Raw genomic sequence first — 20,392 nt, forward strand, 5'->3', positions numbered from 1 at the left:
GAGCAATTGTCTAACCCCTTGGGCGCGTCCAAAATTGTTACAATATCGATGAGTGCATAATCGTGTTCACCAACTTTCATGTCAATGTCTATCATTTTCATATGCGAGTTGGAAATATTCCAGACGACCTTTGCCTTTACATCATCTCTTGAAAATTCTTTTACGTTATTGCACATGCCTTTGCAATCTTCATTTATATTCATACACATAAAGCTAGAAAATTAAATTATCAACTATAAAAAAATAAGTAAAAAATGAAGAAATAATGGCATAGATACTAAGCATAATTTTTAAAGTGTGACTGCAATTCCATTATAGTAAGTGAGACATAAAAATGCTGAGAAATGCTTTAGCGAAAAGCATGAATGCCACTGAAGGCGGAAGTAATTGCAGTAGATTTAAATCGCACTGGTCTGATTAATCAAACACAGCGTAATTGACGCATTTATGTGCAAATAAACCGCAAAGTCACGTTTAATGCATAATTTTAAAAGCATTGTCTGACTTAATAGGCAATTATTGACGCACAAGCATACATACATATATAACAATCGTTTACTAGATGCAAGTAGATCATGTTATCAGGTGGTGGTGGCTCGGCTGCGAATACTAGGTTAGCATATATAATTAATCCCGAAGACTCTTTCACATTTCATGCATTTAGTGCAAAAGAATGCTTTACCGCAAACCGTTAAAGTTAATGGTTATCCAAGACTTACGTGCAACCGGCGATAATTTTCACCGCCATTCGCATATCAAATGCATGAATCATGTTTTCCGATCACATATCACGAATGAATGTATCGCAGATAGTGACTGAGATTTCAAAATACCCAAAGGAATATGTAAAATATCAAAGAGCCAGAATATCGATTTAACTTTCCTTACTCTTTACTCATGCAGAGATGTTAATTAAAATTGTTACCAAAGATGACAGTTTAGTCATTCAAAGTTGACACTTTAGGCATACGTTAGCAAAGCAACAGCATTTCCTAAGTAAGAGATATAACAGCACAGCAGTCACTTGTCATGCTTAACAAAAGGTTTAGATGCTTATCGGTACGAGAAGATAATTAAGAGGATAAATTAATTAGACCGAGCCATCACTAGAGAACGCTTTCAGTGAATTTATAAAACAGTAATATATAAAATGGAGACTCTGAAGGAGATAATATAAGCTGCCAAGACGAACAACGTAGCGACCGGTCAAAACAATAATTAAAGCAGAAATAGACATTTTAGTTCCTTAAAATGGATCGAAAGCCGGCAATGTTGAAATAGAATTTTTAAAATGAGAAAGCTTTACGCTGGATGGATGCGGCTTTCATTTGCAATTCAACAAAGCGTCATGAAGTTAATTAAGTCGCATGCTCAGCGGTATTTCACAGCAATTAGGCCGAGTTTTGCAACTAAGCTGAGCCAAACATGGATTCATCATATTGACCTTGAGCCGAAGAGAGCTTGAGAGTTGAAAGAAGGCGAAAACAGTTCCATCTGTCAGCATGATAAGGAAATCAGTTCTTAGGACTGTGGAGAAAGAGAAAAGGAAACTTGTAAAGGACAAATGTTATGCCAGCCTTTAAGTGATGTGTTGTTCCAACAAGACAGCGGGATTAGCGCGATGGACAAAATCGAAAAACTCAAATTCGAGTTACTTCCTTAAACAGCCTTATATGAAATTTGATCTTTACGGATTATTTTCTCCTTACAAAGTTGAAGAATTTGGTTACGGCCGGAAGTCGCTTCACTTAGTGCTGTAGATGCGTCCTTCGACCGATTCAGCCCATTTTCAATACAAACTTCAAACACTTTTGCTCAATTTGAAGTCGATAGCTTTATTTTTGGGGTCAGAAGAATGTTTAAAAGAAACGTTACACTGACGGACAGACATGTTTAAATCGGTGCAGGGATTTAATGCTCATCAACAATATATATCCTTTGCGGAGTCTCTGAACCTTCCCTCTTGGCGATGCAAACCTTTTGAAAAAATAAATATACCCCTCAAATTGTGACAATTGGTATAGAAAGGACATATAATCAGCCATGGAATTATTTTACATTCAATTAATACGACTGAGTTGGTTAAAGCCAGAATTAATTCATTTACATACATTTATAATGCAAAATGTGATATATTTACTGACCGGTACTCAATTAGCATTAAGTTAATTAGTAAAAAATGAATTTTTTTTTTATCTATTATGTTATTTGGAAATGTTAATAGCACTCACATTTTTGGCATGTTTGTTGTACACCTGTGTTAGCCAACATAACATGTGTTTGGCGTCTCTGCTGCGCTCTACTTTAATGCACATTTCTTTTTGGAAGAAATGCTTCGATATAAAAAGCAAAAGCATTATTGTGGGCCAGGGTCCTATGGTCTATACCCTGTAGTGGATCAAACTGCAGTTATTTATATCAAAACCTTCAATATAAGGCATTATCAGGGGAGCCATCGAAAAAGTGATCGGATCCATATCATTTTTAACACACGTCCGTTCTTGGATCAAGATAGTCGTCGGTTTACGAAATTTCGTCAAAATAATTCATAAATTGCGTTCTGTGGACGGACGGACAAACGGACAGACAAGTTTATATAGATTCAAAAAATAAATCTGAATCGATTGATATAATAAAACGTGGATCTATCCCAAGTCGGGCAAACCTAATGTTATAGAATATAAAGAATCATATGTAGAGCATTGAATTAAATAAAATTCAAATAAAAAAAAGGCATAAATTTTCGTTAAGCAGCAAGGCCCGCAGGCGTCAATTAATTCATTAAACAATATTATTTTGTAAAAATGTAATGTTAAGCGGCAGAGATTCTTCGGAACTTGGACTCTTACACGCACACACAACGATTTGATACTAAGCGATTTCAGGCTTCCTATTAATTTTTAGTTGTTTATATAAGTATGCATTCTGTCTATATCGACCTAGAAATCGGAGCTGACAAATATATTTGTATGCACATACACATGTATATATGTATATATATAGATTTTGTAGGCAGCATGCCGTCATTCTCCGGCGATAGTGGACACGAAAATTAGGTAAATTAAATAAAAATGACGTTGATATGTATTTTCGCGAGCACTTTTCTGCCTTTCTTTTTTTTTTTTCTTTGCTTACATTCTGTCAGAGAGAATTGATAATTATAATTGAAAAGCTGTTGTTTATAAAATATATTTATTTCATGGGCGATATTTATTTCATTTTTCAATATTTTTTGTAATTTTTATAGGCAATACCGGAAGTTGCAGTTAACTAATGAGTACATGCCGTTTGCAACTAAGAACAGAAATCTGTCTCGCTTGTTTCTATCCAAGGCAAGCTTGGCGTTCGTTGTTTCGCATATTTTTGCTCACAAAATTTTTGAGTTAAAATTAAAAATTCATAGAAGAACATTTAGCTACAAGTGGTTTCATTTTGTAGAATGAAAATTGTAATCCTCTATTCGATCTAAAAGAAAAGTAGTTTTTTTTTTCGTTCTACAGATTTATCCAGTAAGTATATCTTTTTTTGCAAAGCAATTCTTTCGTAAGTAAATTTTTTTTTCCCCCAAATTGTTCATGTGTTTCCTCTTCAATGTTTGTATTGACATAATGAAGACAATGATTAGGCCCAGATAACGATTCATCTTAGAGCAAATATATTTACTTATTTCATTATACATTTTGACTTGTTATTCAAGTAATTATCACAATTTGCATTTATTATCAATTTTATGCTCATTATCTTAAGGGATTAGTTTCATTGTTACGTTTGTAACAATCACAACAAGCATTCATCAGATATATATATATGTCGTGTCTTTTGTGGTTGCTATTACTCGCCCCTGATTCCATGACCTCCTTTCTCTACCTATGTTTAGAGTTCCTCTCTTCTTGCGAGAGTAATGAAGAATTTTATATTTGTTATTTAACGGGTGTCTTAGATCATAAATGTGTTTTTGAATAATTTCTGCGGCAATTATCTCTGGGAATTTCCTAAAATTTTTGTCAATTCAATTTCGTGAACACTAGCCGTCGTCGTGAATAATATTCATATCGATATATATTTCTGAGTATTTCGGAATGTTCCACTTACGACAGCTGTAGGCGAGAGGAGTGATTATCATCAAAAGAATAGAGATCGATTTACTCGATATCGGTCCTCGGTTGACGGTTCCCATTCGTTAACGAAAGTTGAGTTCTCGATGGCTTTATTGCAAATATTCCGCTGTACAAATAACGAACGAGAATCCAAACTCGATACGAAAGCAATCGAGATCCATTAATCCATTCCATATCGTATGATAGCCCGTGAACTGGTTCCACTGGTACTTATAAAACAATAATAATCCAATGTTTTCGACGGGAAGTTTGAGTTCCTTTCACATATATATTTCGCGTAAAGTGTTGTATGCTTGGAATTCGCCTTGAAGTAGTGGCGTTTTTTTTTTTTTTTGTTTGACTTCTCTATGTTTTTATATAGATTTGAACAGTTCAGTAACTTTGGAGTTTTGTCTAATTGACTGACCTATCAACACAATTGTTTGCTTTAGATTATTATTATATGCTATATATGCGATATCACAACGAAGGCAAAACGAAATGAAAATAACAACAGCGGTAATGTGGGCGAGAAGAAGACAAATAAGTTGCGATAAAAAAGTATAATTTATACTAAAAATGTTAAAATATAGAATATATTATGTTAGCTGAATGCGTATATCGCTCGAACAGAATTGTATTTGTTGTCTTGTGTTTATAAAATTATTTAATCATTGGGGAATAAATTTGTTTTTATTGTTTGTTTAAAAAATCGTTTAGTTTTTACTTTAAATTTAATTAGTTGCTAAAAAGTAAATTTAAACCGACACAAGTCGAATCTTTTGTGGGTCATGTACTGTTTTAATTTTTAACACAAAGTTTTTTACCTAAACCCTTTGGATGTAAGATCCATTTCGGTAAGGTCTTCTGCAGGTTTCTTGTCAGCGGAACGCTTTGCAATAAGCAAACACATTGATGGTAAGGTGATCGTATCGAAAAGGACTTAAAATTTTGGTTTGATAACGAATATATAAAGTTCTCTGTCTTTGCAACCCACCTCTCTTTCGCATCAAACTCTCTCATGCATTCTCTCTCTCTTCCTCTCTGTTCATATCTCCCTCTCTCTCCCAGCTTTTAATCGGCCTACATTTGTTCCGGTAACTTCCGCTGGGAAGTTGCGCAGTGCAGCAGGGGCAACCATAACTGATTAGTTTGGCACGGCAGCAGAATTACGTTTTCTTTATTCGGCCGGAATAAGAACTGCAATGTTGACACAAGCATCTACAAAAAGTACACATTCGTTACTATAGGAAGCCATGAATTTCTTGAGCCTCTAATCTGAGTTAAGGGGACAAGAATGAATCACATGAGGTCCTTGCCTTGCATGAGAATAAGTCAGGACTGACAGTAGCCTCGTATGAGCCCTTAGGAGGAATATGACTCGAACTAGGCGAAGACGTGCCCACCTCTAAGTATTTGTATCAATTTATTTGCCAATTACGTATCAAACGAGCGGATGATTTCGAGTGAACGAAGTCCATCTTCGAAAATAACGTATGTGTCATTGATTAAAAGTCGGCTCGATTTCAGATTTCTATTTAAATTTTTCTGGCCGAGAGAGCTGTATGCACTCAGAGTAAGAGAAACAATTCATTTGTTTGCCGCGCAACCTAACCAATAAAAAACCTAGTGCGGATTATATTTGACAATCTCTCGCATAAAAGCGCAACATTCTCATCACACGTTGGATGACTGCGTCGTATCGGCAGGGAAATGTCACGTGCACCGATTCGTGTAATTGCACAAGACTTCTTCAGCTGCTCGTTTATTGAGGCAATTTTGAGCTCGAAAATGTATCGAAAGTGAGTTTCATTTCGTTTATAAAAAATTTATATAATTTATTGATCGGTGTTGTAATCTTTGCAATTCCATAATAGACTTCAAAAAATTACAAAATCGGATAAGCAATGAAACAAAAATATCGATACACGACGTAAGTGCAAAAGAAGTGAACAAAAGTAGGAAAAGTGCTTGTCGGGTTTATACTTACGTAAGGCGTAATTCGTTCACAGATTCATTCCGTGAAGAAAAACTTAGCCTTCACTGAAAATTGTAAGTTCTTTCTAGTCTCTAGTTGATTTATTGCAACTGAAAGTTTCTTGTACGAACACCATTTACGACGGCGCACATATCCTCTCGGGTAGGCATTTTGCATAGTTTATTGATATAGACATCATTTTAATACTCAATGTCACAAACAAAAATAAATGAATTTTTTGTTCGTCATGCTTGCCGTTGAGGCGCGCAGCAAATACTTTTCTGTATAGTAATTGAATTTCGTATGTAAAAAATAATTAAATGCACAGAAAGAATAATTAATGGCTTTTAAATGCAACATTTCCTGCATTTTCAGTCAAAATTGCTAAGATATCAAAGTTATTATATTTAATTAAATATTAAGTTTAAAAATGTTTCTAATAAAATTTATGGATTTTTGATGACAACAATTTAAACTCAAATAAATTACAACAACGAAATTGAACACTTAATTTAGTTTTTAACTAAAGTCAATAAAGATATACAAGGAATTAAATGTTTACACTTCAATGGAAGAACCAAAAACAAAAAAAAACAAAAACAGAAATAGATCGATAAAATCATAATCTTATGTTATTTGATGTCGAATTTAGGAGAAATTTCGTAAACTAAACGAATATAAAAACGTTAATAAAAAAAAGAAAGTAAAATAAGCAAACGAGAAAATTATATTCGAGCGCGAATGAATCTTTCATACCCATCACTGTTATCCTCTCTATATTCAAGAACTTTTATTTGACATTCATATCGACGTGGATGTATAGAAAAGGTTAATTCATCACGGTCGAACGAATCGTCCACCTTGTGGGGCCCATCATATTTATTTTAGGCCGGAAATATTTTTAGACAAGTAATGCATCCTCAGGCGAGGAATGCACAGAATAATTTTCAACATTCTATATTGTTTACCTGTTTATGCGTAATAAGTAGGAAGCGTAAAAAAAACTGCAAAAAAAAAAATCATTTAGGGCGTGGCTGATTTTTTACATGAAAATATAGAAAAATGCATTCTTCTATCTTTCACAATTTATGAGCAATGCGCACAAGAAACCACAAATTGTTGTTCGGAGGAAACGATACACATTCACTTCATGTTTTACTGTGGGCGTGTGCTCTGACCTATTACCTCATTTTCAATAGCAATCTGCGTGCAAGAATTTCCAATGTTTTCGCCAAATTTAAAGCCGATAGCTTCATTTTTGCAACCAGAAGAATGCCAACAATATACACCACACAGACAGACAGACAGACATGGGTAAATCAACTTAGAATTTCACACTGATCAAGAATATATATATATACTTTATGGGGCCTATGGAACTTCCTTCTGGGTGTTGCGAACGTTTTGACGAAATAAATATACCCCTCATCCTTATCTGATGGGTTAAAAAATATAAATTGATGCTTATAGTAATCAAATATCAATTTTTAAATAATTTGTGAAAATTAAATTGAAAGAAAATTGTAAAAATACCGCTTCAGGTATATATTATATTTAAAGCATTTGTTTAAGACTAAATGCCTCGGTTGGTACATCGGATCATATAGCTTATGGATTGTCATTATTAATTAAATGTATCAATTTTCTAAATCAAATCGTAAGTTATTAGCAGCAACACTCGAAATTTATTAACATTTTTAAGATAGATTGACATAGGCTGCCTAGCAAAGCTCAGATTAGAGGATGAATTCTTATTTTTCTTTTTTTAAGCGGAGAGTGGGAGGAGTCTGAACAGTAAGTGTTACACCTTTTCTGATGGACCATTCGTTAAAGCTGCGACCACACGTCTACAGCAGACGTAACGCAGGCAAATAAATTCTTTGTCTTACTCTGACGAGATTTTGTCCTATCGACCATAAGAGTTAAGATAGAAATCGGAAATCTAGTACACTTTTATTCAGTGTATTCCATATCATAGCCGGAGGTGGGCATTCCAGGCTGAAAAACCTTCGTACGTAGAGTATAGTACGTATAGTAGAAATATCGGAACAACTTTATAAAACTTCAGCGATAAAATGAATATGTCCTGCCCCTAGATATCCCCACAAACCAAAATTTGACGATATAAACAAACGTACATTGAGATCTAAATCCTCCAGCAAAAATAGCAAAAATAAAAAGTTACAAATGATCGAGAGTGCAATTAGAAGGACCACATTAAAGCAATACTTAATTATTAGCTTAAGGCTGTAGTGTTAGAGATAAGCTCTAAGAAATATATAACTTTTGTATTGTTCGCTACTGTGGTAATGCCTGAATTGTTGTACCGATGGTGTCGAATGGTTAGCGGTTCTAATGAAAGAGGACAAAAGGAACTGCAGACTTAATTAAATATATTCAGAACGTTGTAAAGAAGAAAATTTATATATTTTTTTTGCGTTTTTCCTAGTGTTCGCTTCCTTCGATTATAGAGAAGGGGAGGCTCTAATCGAAACAAATTTATGTACGCACATGTATATATACATATTATTCTCATTATTGAAGACATTCTTGGCTTAATAAGACCTTTTTCATATTGAGCTGGTGTTTGTCTTGTGTTACTTCTTACTTATTATAATTGCGTCTTCAATTCTTCACTTGGATTGCCTATCCAAGTAACACACTTATTTTCAAATTTAACTTGACCCGTCGACATTAGCTTGACACATCAACTATAGAACAACCTAACCAGCAGACTCGTATGTATATGAAAATTAGTGCTGAGCGAATACGTAAAAACTTTATGGATTTCCAGGGGCGCATTTCTATTCAGTGTGGTCCTACCTCTCCATTTACTTTAACATTTTTAGATAGAAAATACATTTTGCAGAGCTAGCACTGAGGAAAATAGACCAAGAAGTTATAGACCAAGAAAAATTTTCGTAATCTAGTATTCCTTGGTCGTCGCTACATCTATTAATATTTATTTAGGACCTGTTGGAGATTTCTAAACGCAGATATGCTAGTTGGTTGATTAAGGCAACTTTTAAACAAAGCTCTGAGATAAACTACTCTTGTCCGGTTTTGTATGTATTACTAATTATTGATCATATTTTAATAAATATTTTCGAGCTTTGCAAGTTTTATTCAACTTTTCAGCAATTTCAAGCACTAATATCGATTTTCATCCATATATTGCTAACTTAAAATAAGGATATTCGTATGTATGTGTGTTGTTAAAGTGTTAGGCATCTGTTTCATTTTTCCATGGAGGTGGTTAAATCACTTTTCCCACTATGACATTTTATGGAGCTTTAAATGAGTTTTTTTTTTTAAGTCTCACAAAAGTAGCAGAGAGACTAACATACGCTCAATTTCTAAAAGGATTGAAGGATTCTAAAGGATTAGAAGTCGCAGTTGAAAAGAAAATTTCTTCCACTTGTCTTTGTTTTACTAAAAGTTATGAGTTTTTTTTTCGAATTTAAAAGAATTATGGTACTTATCAGAATTTACGAAAAATTACATTAAATTCTATGGGATAATCTTCAAAAAGGAATAATTGTATAGAAGAAATTTTGCCATATCTTTTTTGCTTAGAATATTTAATAAAGAAAAAAAAACATGCTCGAGTAGATGGTTTTTCTTACGTCCTTCTATCCAGCATAAAAAACTTTGCAAAACTATACATCAGAGACGTTCCACATGCGGTTGATTAGCATAATATGCTTAGTGGTTAAGATATGTTTTGCTCTATTCTTTGTCCGTTTTTGTGGAAACTCGTTCCAAAACTGAATATAAAAATTTAAAGCATGGCGCTTGATTCTGTGCATGAAGCTTGAAAGTGACTAGAGATTTTCTCTAATTGGACTTTGACAAGTGTCGATTTAAAATGTGGAACAAATATGCATTTCGATGCACGAATCCATTGATTAAAAATACTTTCCATACCTTGTGCATCTTTAATATTGGAGATAAAAATCAAGATACGCTCCCAAGCGAGTTTACGGTCGCTTGCTTTCCAACTAATATTCGTAGTATTTTTTTTATACTAAGATAAAAAAATCAAAGAAAGAGTAGATAGCATATTCTATCATTTGCTATTAAAAACTTCAAGTTTACAAAGCATTATGGCAGAGAACTTGGGCTTGCAGCATACAAAATTCTTGTCTGGAGTCCACAATTCGAACTTAAGTTTTTGCTAAATATTCGCTTGATGTTATGCGTGCCCAAAATTCGACCAAAGCTGTATGCAGTTCTTTCTTACATTTGTTGTTTTCTTAAAAAAAAAAAAAGTATGCAAGCAGCGTAATAATTGGTCCTCTACACGTTATCTCATTTATAGTTGAAAAATTTTCATTATTAGTTTTTTTTTAATGTTATTTATATATAAATATTAAAGTTCATCACACAGTTTATAATACGTTTTGTATTTGTCTTTCCGCGACCTTGAACTTTTCATATACATATATATATATATATATATTTTTAAAATAAAAAGTACATACTACACCAACGACATAGCTAATCCTACGGGGGTGAAATTCTGTATAAATTATTGTATAAAAATGTATTTTTATCACAAATATTTCTATCAAAAAAGTTTAATGAAAGCATTAAACAAAAAAAAAAATAAAACAAAACACACATACACACATACCGATTCTCCGCTTTTGTATTAGACGCGCTAGTCGGTTGAACCGTAGAACTGGCAGAAACAGTGGAAGTGTTATCTATGCTGCTTATACTGCCGCCTTTCATGTTATTTTCATCGATTGTGTCTTCAACAGCGGTCGTTAATGCTGCTGCGTTAGCTACTACACCAGTGTTGGTGACATTATTACTTGTTACTTGCAAGGGATTAGGTTGATGATTAATAATAATAGTGCTAATGCCGGACTCATGAGTGTCTTTGACATCTTGTTGAATATTGGATTTTTTCATTGCAAAATTTTATATAAAAATTTTTTAATAATTTTTCCTAAAATTATTATTATATTATTTTATTATATTTTTCTTTTCAAATTAAAATCACATAAACCACACACAACAGAATTTTTGTTTAATTCAATCAGGATTTAGTAAGGAAAACGAAAAACAAAAACGCGAAACAACAAACCATACAATGCGGTTGTAGCGGTAGCAACACACACAGCACAGCACACTGACTGCGTGCCCTGTGCTTTGTCTAGGAAATGAGTTCAATAACACTTTTAAACGGAGGGTATACAGTTTTTGTTCGTATTTTTGATGATTTTTTTATTTATTTATTTTTTTTTTATTTCTACCTTTTCATTATAATAATAATAATAATAATAATAACGGCGGGAACAACTTGATAAGCCTAAGTTAAGAGATTTTTTCAAAATTAAAAGTGTAATTTTTTTTAAAAAAATTTTCATTTACTTTATGTCATTTTTGAACAATTTTTAAAAAATTGATTATTTTAATTTCCTTATTTGTTATTAACGTTTTCTTATAATTGACAAATTCTTTTTTTATGATTTTCAATTTTATTATCCAGCGAATCCCAGCGATTTGTTTTAGTCAAACGTTGTTATCGCTGGTATGTGCCTGACTGCTTGACTAAAGTTTCAATACATACGATATCAATATTTTCATCACCCTTAACTTATTGCGGTTTATACAAAAAAAAAAAAAAAACATAAATTCTCTCTATGTGCTCTCCCTCTCTTTCGCTCTCACTCTCGCTATTTCTCTTTTTACATTAAATTTAAATACTCACTTACACATAGTTACCGTTACAGAACTTATGGAAGCTCCACAATAATTTCTTTTTATTCGACTATGGATTTAGTAAGTGGTTTAGTTTTTGTTTTCTTTCTTTTTTTTCTTTTTCAAAATTCATTGCTGTGTCCGTCGCAAGCATATTTCATATTTCGTTTGATATGCTTACCTGTGCATGCATGTGTAGGTGACATTTTGATCTCCTTTTCCATCTTCACTATTTATAGCTGGTTTAGCTCTTCGCTCTCTCTCTCTCTCTCTGTGTTTCTCTCTCTTAAAATAACAAAAACTGACCAGTCGCAATATAAGCAAATTTGCAGCAACAGCACTACATACTAATGCAATCTCTGAGAATGTTTTGGTTTTCTTTAATAAAATCTATTGGGAAAACCTCAGATTTAATTGCTGCCTAAGTATAAGTATTCCATAGTTTATTGATGAACAACTGCTGTGTGTTACTGATACGCATGGAGATAATATATTTGGTTTATTTTTGTTACAGTAGCGTTTTTTTTTTTTTTTTTTTTTTTATATATATATTTTGACACCTCCTGCTTTTAATATAAAATTTAAAACATCGTTTTCTTAATAAAGTTAAAGTAAAAAGAAAAAATATTTATTATACTGATAACGATTTTTTTAACCTTAATATTAGCGTTAATAAATTTTTGCATTTTAGTTCACTTGGGTTTGTTTTTAAATCTTAAATAACATAAAAAAACAGGTTAGCCCAACATTTAGTCTTAGAACATGATCACTAAACGTGGAATTATACTGAGCGCATTCAAAAGCATTTCTAATTATTTCCATTTCTTTAATTTCCACTTCTCATTATAAGTGCGTTACGCTGTAATAATGACAATTAAGGTGTGAAAAATAAAAGTTTCCTTTCTTTCCCTTATCTATCTGTTTGATTTAAAGGTGGCATTTTTCCCTTCGACTGTTTGAGCGATCTTTAGTTTACTGCTGTCTGCCGCGATAGAAATATTTACAAAGCCAGCTTGTTGTAGCTTTTGTCTCGATCGCGTTGCATTTATTGTTAAATCAATTAATTAATATTAAAATTATCTGTTCTATTTATATACCTTACACTACTTGCGGTACAAGGTTATATGAAGGTTGCGCGAATGTATGCAACACCCAGAAGCAGTTGAGATAGACCCAACTTTTATTTGTTAAATTATTTATTTGAGTAATCATCCATACAACAAGTCTCAAGTCTACTAAATTAAAGTAAAGTTGTGTTATAGGTGAGCAAATATCATGTAGATTAGTGATCCCAAATAGTAACTTTATTAGGCAAGTTCAGAAATACAAAAGTGTGGTAAGGAAAAACAATAGAATCAATTGGCTTAGCGATTAGTGATATTGCAACAATCTGGTAGAAGTAGCGTTTGAACCCATCAGCACCGGTAGCATTTGCTTGTCTGTCCATTTGTCCGTCTGCTTGTCTTCACTACTACTTGTTTGGGCGAACGCTATTAAAATTCCTTCGGATTGGATTACTTTTTCCGCCTCTTCCCAATTAAAGTCTTGTTTTAAAAAGGTATAAGTAACTAACTGTAGAACGATGAAGGGCACTTAATGGTGAGCCGTGAGCCATTATAGTGTTTTTACTTGTTTAAATTAAATCGGCTGTAGGCGATATGAAGTGAAATCTGGGAAGTGAACATCTCTATAATTACAAGACTATTGTGTTAGTTGTAAGCATATCCTTGGTTTTTGCCGAGTTTTTGATGCCTTCATTATCCTAGATTTTAGATCGACATTTGCTATAGATTATCAATTATGATCATTAATAATAAAACGAAAAAATGTAAGCAAAATATTTCTAATCCATGAAAAATACATTCCTTTACTTCTAGAACCAAACAGTAGTATGTGTTGCTCTTATCCGTAGAAGTCACTTTTTAACAATTTGTAACTTATTTCGAAAAGAAAGTTATGAGAAGTTATATAATGAAACCTATAGATTATATTATAGAAGTGTGTATGTGCAGGACTGTTGTGTATTTCCGACATTAAGAAGTATTTCTTCATTTATTTTGGCTCGCTATGAACCCTCCCCGACAAATATTGCACCGAGTCTTTCTTGTAGTGTATTGCGAATTGCGGACCCCGTTTCATTGCTTATAAAGTCAAAATTCAAGTACTTTCTATGCCAACGAATGTAAAAATATAATAGAAATAAAATGCCAAGAGGTCCTATCGTAGAAAAATTTTTAATTTCAATGTGCACAGATAACTGCACCAATCGCTGACAGATTTTATATTATTTTGCCTCACATTCGTGTGATGCGGTAACGGTCTAAAAGAAAAGCTTATTGCCTTCACGGACTGAGTACCCAACTTTAGTTACGACCAAAGTAAATTCTACCCCAGTTGAAATTTGAGCCGACGAACAGGTGACTTGTTAGTCGCCACTCTTATCTGTGCGGCTGCTCATGCCAACGTCTGGTACCGTTTCAAGGTAGATAACATTTTAAATTTATTGCAATAGGCGCCGATTGGCACGTCAACTGTCTTGGTATTATTGCTTGCTTACCAAGTCGTCGCGATTTACAAATACTTTAGCCTGTAAAAGAAAGAAAGATAAATGGTATGCGAGATAATTTTGTGTAATATTTCTCTATACCTGTGTAAATTGTCTGTATAATGAAATGAAGGTCTCTGATCTTGGACTTCATTTAATATGTGATTAATATTGTGTAACGTACAAATCGTCTCAAAGATATCTGTGTCTGGTTGTGCCATTTGTTTTCAAAAGTTTCCACAAAATGTACATATGTATATATGTAACTTCTTGCTCATTGTGAAGAGCAGAATTGGTTTGATCAAAATTTTCGGGTCTATCCTCTGATGCAGGTTAGCTTTATAAGCCTAAAATTAGAAGGACAAACTTATCACTCTCGACGAGTTAAGTTTTAAAAAACAACCCATGGCTTTCCTTTTTAAATCGTACATCAGTTGTGGTGCAGGTGTATACTAGTTTTTGAGGATGCATCGAACGCCGCGAAGAATTTGAGATAGACCCATTTTGTAGTATACCTTGCTTGTCGATAACTTATCTCTCCATCTGTCTGTTTGTACACTTGCCCGTCTCATTTTCTTGTGCCCTACCTGCAGGCCGAAATTTTTGAGTTATGTTGATGAAATTTTCGTTCATTGAGTTGTTTGGGCTAAAGAAGGAACGCTGTTGAAAATGGTTCTCATCAGACTACTACGTGTCAAAAGAGTGTGTATTCACAATTCGGGCATGAAAATAGTTACGACATTTGCTCTTTGCGGAACATATGCCCCGTACTACAAGCCTATGGCTATTAATATTTGAACAACTGCCAAGTCAGTCCATTCTATTCCGCAGATATGGTCTCCAACATTTTAATCAAAATAACAATACGAGTCCTTGAGAGAAATTTGAATATACAAATAATACGCATAGCTTTAAGTGCCGTCAATAAAAACGCTGAACAGTTAAAGTTTTTGTGGCTCTCTAATCTTTACCGACTATTAAGTTGAAATTTAGTTAACTTACTAACGCTTGGAAATGCTAAATAACAAGAAGTCGCTTCTGATCAAATTTAATTTTCTTGCTTTCTTATTATATATAGACTTAAAATGATCTCAGAATATGCTTCATAGCCATTTGACGACGTGCCCTTAGTAAGAAGATTAAATCATTACTCTGGCCAGATGACAACTCGTTTAAAGGAAGCTTTTACTATCTTATGGATCAAGCTTCTTGCTTCCCCTAACCAGTTAACAGCGTATGATGTGTGTGCATTTCAAGCCACATCTTCATTTTGTTACATTTGAAGCGTTTGCGTGTCACATCAAATAAAAAATTACGAGTTGACATAAAAAGGTCAAAATTTCGGTAGAATTTAATGCAAATCTCATTTCGTGAAGTGCGTTTTCTTTAAAATACCAGAAAACCCGCCATAAACTGAAATAAAATTGAATGAATGCATCGGTACAAAAATTATTCTCCATATCATGTGTGATGAGGAAATGCAAAGTAGCCCTTGATTATGATAAGAACTGTGAGGAAGCAAAGTCGTCCCTCGTTTTGGCCTCACGGGTTCTCCCACTCTGGCTGAGGGGAGAGAGGAGCGCTAGAGAGTAAGATAGGATAAGAGTAGGATAGGCGTAGCATAAGAATAGGATAGACATAGGATAAGAACAGATTAAAGTAGAATAGGAATAGATTAAGATAGGATAGGAATAGATTATGATAGGATAGGAATAGAATAGGCCAGATAATCGTAGGTTAAGGATAGGTTAAGTTAGTTGAGTTTGAGTCGCCGACTAATGAAGTTCAGTTTTGGTCGTAGATTTGTAGAGACGCGTTTGAAAGCAAAGTGTAATGAGAGAAATAGAAAATAAAGGTCCCTGCAAAATACAAATTTCCTGTGTGCCTTTAGGAAAGGGACGGAAACGTCCTCATAGAACAGAAGTAATAGAATAATTGCTTCATATACACTTCCGAAACGGCCTATGAAGAAATACTATAAGAAATTATTTTAGTCCACAACTCAAATATTTTCCTATTATGAATTCAAACATAATAAAAAAAATTGCTTATTAACTTTTTTCTCGTATGGGTCTTACTTTTTAAAGCAATGGATTATTCATTTTTTATTTCGTTAAATAAAATAAAATTTTATTCGCTTTATTTTTGATATTTTCGTAAAATTTATTATGCGACCACTTGTATTGCGTTGGGCGAACACTCTCGTAATCTCTTGATTTCAATTTCGCGCACAGCGTTGGAGGGACTCTTAAAAATAAATTACGCGGCCGACTGGTTCAGCATTGATAAAATTATATCTTTTAGGCATATCTATGTGTGTTTCGTATCTTGATTGATAGATCCCTTATATAGGGGCAGTGTAATAGTGTTTTAAACATAAAGAGTTATATGTGTTTTACTTGCATTTTTAATTGTTTTGTTTCTGAAAAGGCGAAAACGTATCGCCAAGTCGCAGAATGGTAAACGCTATAAGCAGAGAGAGTGCTACAAAGGAAGCGGAGCGTCGAAAGTAACCTATTAAATTTCATTGCGAGAATTTTGAAGATCTTGAACAACTTTCAATTTGCAATTTTAGTAAGACGACACCCAACTGTGAGTGTCAATCAAAAATTTCGAGATGTTTACTGAAGTCCACAAAACACTTTTCTTTCGAAATTGTCAACGTTTTTACTACGATTTGTGTGTGTGTGTGTGTACGAGTTTTAATATAAACAATCATAGAATGCATTAAAGTGTTTGTTGCTTGATTGTATTGAGCTTATTTTATTATTCACATACAGTGCCAAACATTCTTCTCTTCTCAATGACACTTAAAGTTACATATATTCGTTTATTTAATATATAAGAGATTTGCTTGGCTTGATACTCTTTAAGTAGAATATCTCTTTTTTTCTGTATTTACAATAATGAGATTTTTCTCTTTTGGGAAATATTTAGTAATCAGATTATATATGATTTTTGCATGTCGTTCAAGAAGGAAATAAAAAGAGATTTTAATTTAATTAAAAGCATTATTTAGTGATGAAAACAGATATCGAAATCAAGCGCCTATTCATATCCGCATGAGAGTTGTGTAGGAGTTAGCAACGTAACCTTCAAATGAACTTGATTTTATAAAAGAAATAATAATGAAATAAAGAAAAAAAAAAGAAGAAAATTAGGAAAAATTTCAACTGAGCAAAATTAAAGGAAATAAGCAGGAAATTATAGGCCAAGAGACACATGCATGTACATTAAATTTGGCGCCTTTCTTTCATAATCGCGTCTCAAAGCATTTCCAACTTGATGTAATTTTTATTCGTTCTTTCATTTCTCGAATAATAAGGTCAAACATTTAGGGTTACCTATTAATTTGCTTCTCTACTATATACTAAATAATGTGTTTGTTGTCAAACCTACTGAACAGAGTTGCGCCTATTTTAAGCAATAACAAGCATTTGCCTGCAAATTTAATGAATTTATTTTGCGATAGGCTTTCATTTTGTGCAAAAAAAAAAAATCAATAACGTTTCATAATATATGCAAAAGTACATGAAAGACAAGAGAAAACCAAACATATTTCAATGTTGAAATGCATATGTGACCTTCTCAGATTTCTTTACCATGTACGTCTGTCTATCAACAGTCATATGAACATACTCGTTATGTCTGTGATAGTTGGGAAGACTTTTTACATTTTCATAATTTCAATTTTTTTTTTTTTTTTTTTTTGCTTGTACATGAATAGCGTATGTGTTTGCATGAAAACTTGCAAATGTTTATTTAGATACACATCATAAGTTATTCATATAGATGCATAGGCGAAAGTATCTATGCCATCGATGGTTCCGTGTATCCGTTATTCCGTTATTTTTCAACTTGAAACTTTATAAACACATCACACAAATGTTTTACAGTTCCCGTTTTATAGTTTTTGTAGAGCACTATTATCATATGTGTCATTTACAACAACAATATCTATTTTACTTACATTCTACATATCAAGCGATATCAGGCTCGCTTTCATTAATGTGCGGCTTTTTGTTTTGCTTTTTTCTTTCATTTTATTATCATTCATAACAGACGCATGCAAATTACATATATCGTTTACAGTTTTTCATATGTTTTACTTTACATGGAATTGTGTATTTTTTTTTTTTTATATTTTACTCGTGTTTATTATGCACACATCCACGCGTATTTATTTTGCATATAAATGCAGCAGAATGTCTTCCGTTTTATAGATTGTCCTTAGTTACAACAAAAACAAAAAACCATAAGCTAAGGAAAAGAAAATTCCTTAAGCCTTTAACGACTTTAGTTTAGTAGAGTTTTATAAGACTTATAAAGGTTTTACAACGTGAAGAGAATTCTTACATTAAAATGGAAAAAATATTCATGTATTTTCCAGTCTGATAGTTAAGACGGTAATGAAATGGAAAACACATCGTTAAGGAAACTGAATCAACAAATCATCCGAAAGATTGGACTGGATATGGGAGGACAAAAGCAGAAGATATACTAGTAAGGAAGATAGTACTAGCAAGACCTTACTCAAATTTTACGCCCAATTGTTTACATTACTTGCAATACGCAATTTATGCATTGCGTAGAATGTTAGACGTTAGGATCACATATCGTCTTATGTTCATAATTTTCTTTTTTTTGTCAAGTACATAACGTGCACTTGGGTTTCATAATATAATTAGAAATGGTTTTTCCTCTCACCTATGCTGTAACTATTTTCCTGTTCAGCTTTACATTTTAAGATTACCTTGATTGATTTTCGCGAGATCTTTTGTGATGAGAATCAATGTCTTATTTTCTCCCACTCTAACAATGATTACTTTATGAATATATGAATATAAGCTTGTACTCATTGAGAGAGCATTTTTTCTATAGTTAGTTTGCGGCGCCAATTTTGGTGGTATGATTAATAGTTTCGTTATATATATGATTCAAATAGGTATAAATGAACTGCAAATTTGGCGAAATTCTTAGCAAACTCAAATCAATATAAAGTGATTTGAAAATTATTCTCTCTCCTACAAGCATTTATAACGGATTAACTGAGATATTCTCAAGCTCGTGTTCATCATCGAAAGAAGAAAACCAGTTGAACGATCTGACATTTTAAAGGTGAACATAAAACTGAACGCAAAACCCGTACTAAGCATTATTAAGAGGGCTGTTTTTATAAATTATGCTTTTACTCAATGTCTTCATTGAAAATGTTGCAGAAGATCGGCGACAAATCCTACATAACAAAATAAGCGCTTAGTGTAATATTAAAGTGTACACTTTTTATCCTGCTAAGCTTCTCCGAAAATATTCATCTTTTCTTCATTTAGTAAAAATAATAGCATAATTTTTTTTGTTAAAAAGGAAGCACATATGGACATATCAGATTTTTTTTTTCTTTTAGAAAGCTAACTTCGGTGCTTTTGCTTTTACTACGTGACTACTTTCAATCTAAATTGAACGTTTTCAATGAGAACAATTAAGAAAATTCTATTGGGTTGCGATCGAGTCATTTTTAGCCATCACCGTTATCCTGTGAAAGATTGAAAGAAGAGGAAAATTATAAGTTCCCGCATGACATATTATTGGTTGGGTGCGGCTGACTTTTTATATTTTTGTAGAATAATTTGGAAATTTATATCGCGTATGTGTTGTACCTTAAGAACAACAAGCAAAAAACACGGAAAGCGTAGGTTTCTTCTCATTTTGGTTGTACAGATCTGTGGCCATTGTAGACGTGCTTTTTGGCCTCTTTGGGCCATTTTGAGATCTTTTTGAAAATTCGTAGGTTTCGCGAAGGGAGATACTACTTAGTTGAGCAGTTAGACGGACGGACATATGGACAGAATTTGATTTAATGCTGATCAAGAATGTATAGAATAGTCTGTGAGCCTTCCTTCTTCGAAGCTTCCTCCGAAGAGGGGTACAAAAATCCAAAATATAAAAGAAAAGTACCCGACTCCACGTAGCGATGCCCCTTATCATCGTAAAATTGGTTCGACTTGTTGAAGATCCATAAAATCGAGGCCTTGTTAGCTGAAAAAACTTCTGCCATTGTTA

At 33.1% G+C, this 20,392-nt stretch overlaps 1 protein-coding gene across 11 annotated transcripts in view; it reads right to left on the reverse strand.

Moving 5' to 3' along the window:
• LOC119633632 (electroneutral sodium bicarbonate exchanger 1) overlaps positions 1–20,392 on the reverse strand; it is an 86,121-nt gene that overhangs the window by 62,858 nt on the left and 2,871 nt on the right. For 10 of the 11 annotated variants that reach the window (XM_038027272.1, XM_038027270.1, XM_038027269.1 and 7 more), the window contains exon 1: positions 10,712–11,041. The exons of the other annotated variant lie outside the window; for it this stretch is intronic. In XM_038027272.1, coding sequence (XP_037883200.1) covers positions 10,712–10,995 — 284 coding nt within the window. In that variant the 5' untranslated portion in view covers positions 10,996–11,041. Of the gene's footprint in view, positions 1–10,711; positions 11,042–20,392 lie in introns of those variants that run through there. 11 annotated transcript variants of the gene reach the window in all.

This window comes from Glossina fuscipes, unplaced genomic scaffold (assembly GCF_014805625.2).
Source record: "Glossina fuscipes isolate IAEA_lab_2018 unplaced genomic scaffold, Yale_Gfus_2 2, whole genome shotgun sequence".
Taxonomy (NCBI): domain Eukaryota; kingdom Metazoa; phylum Arthropoda; class Insecta; order Diptera; family Glossinidae; genus Glossina; species Glossina fuscipes.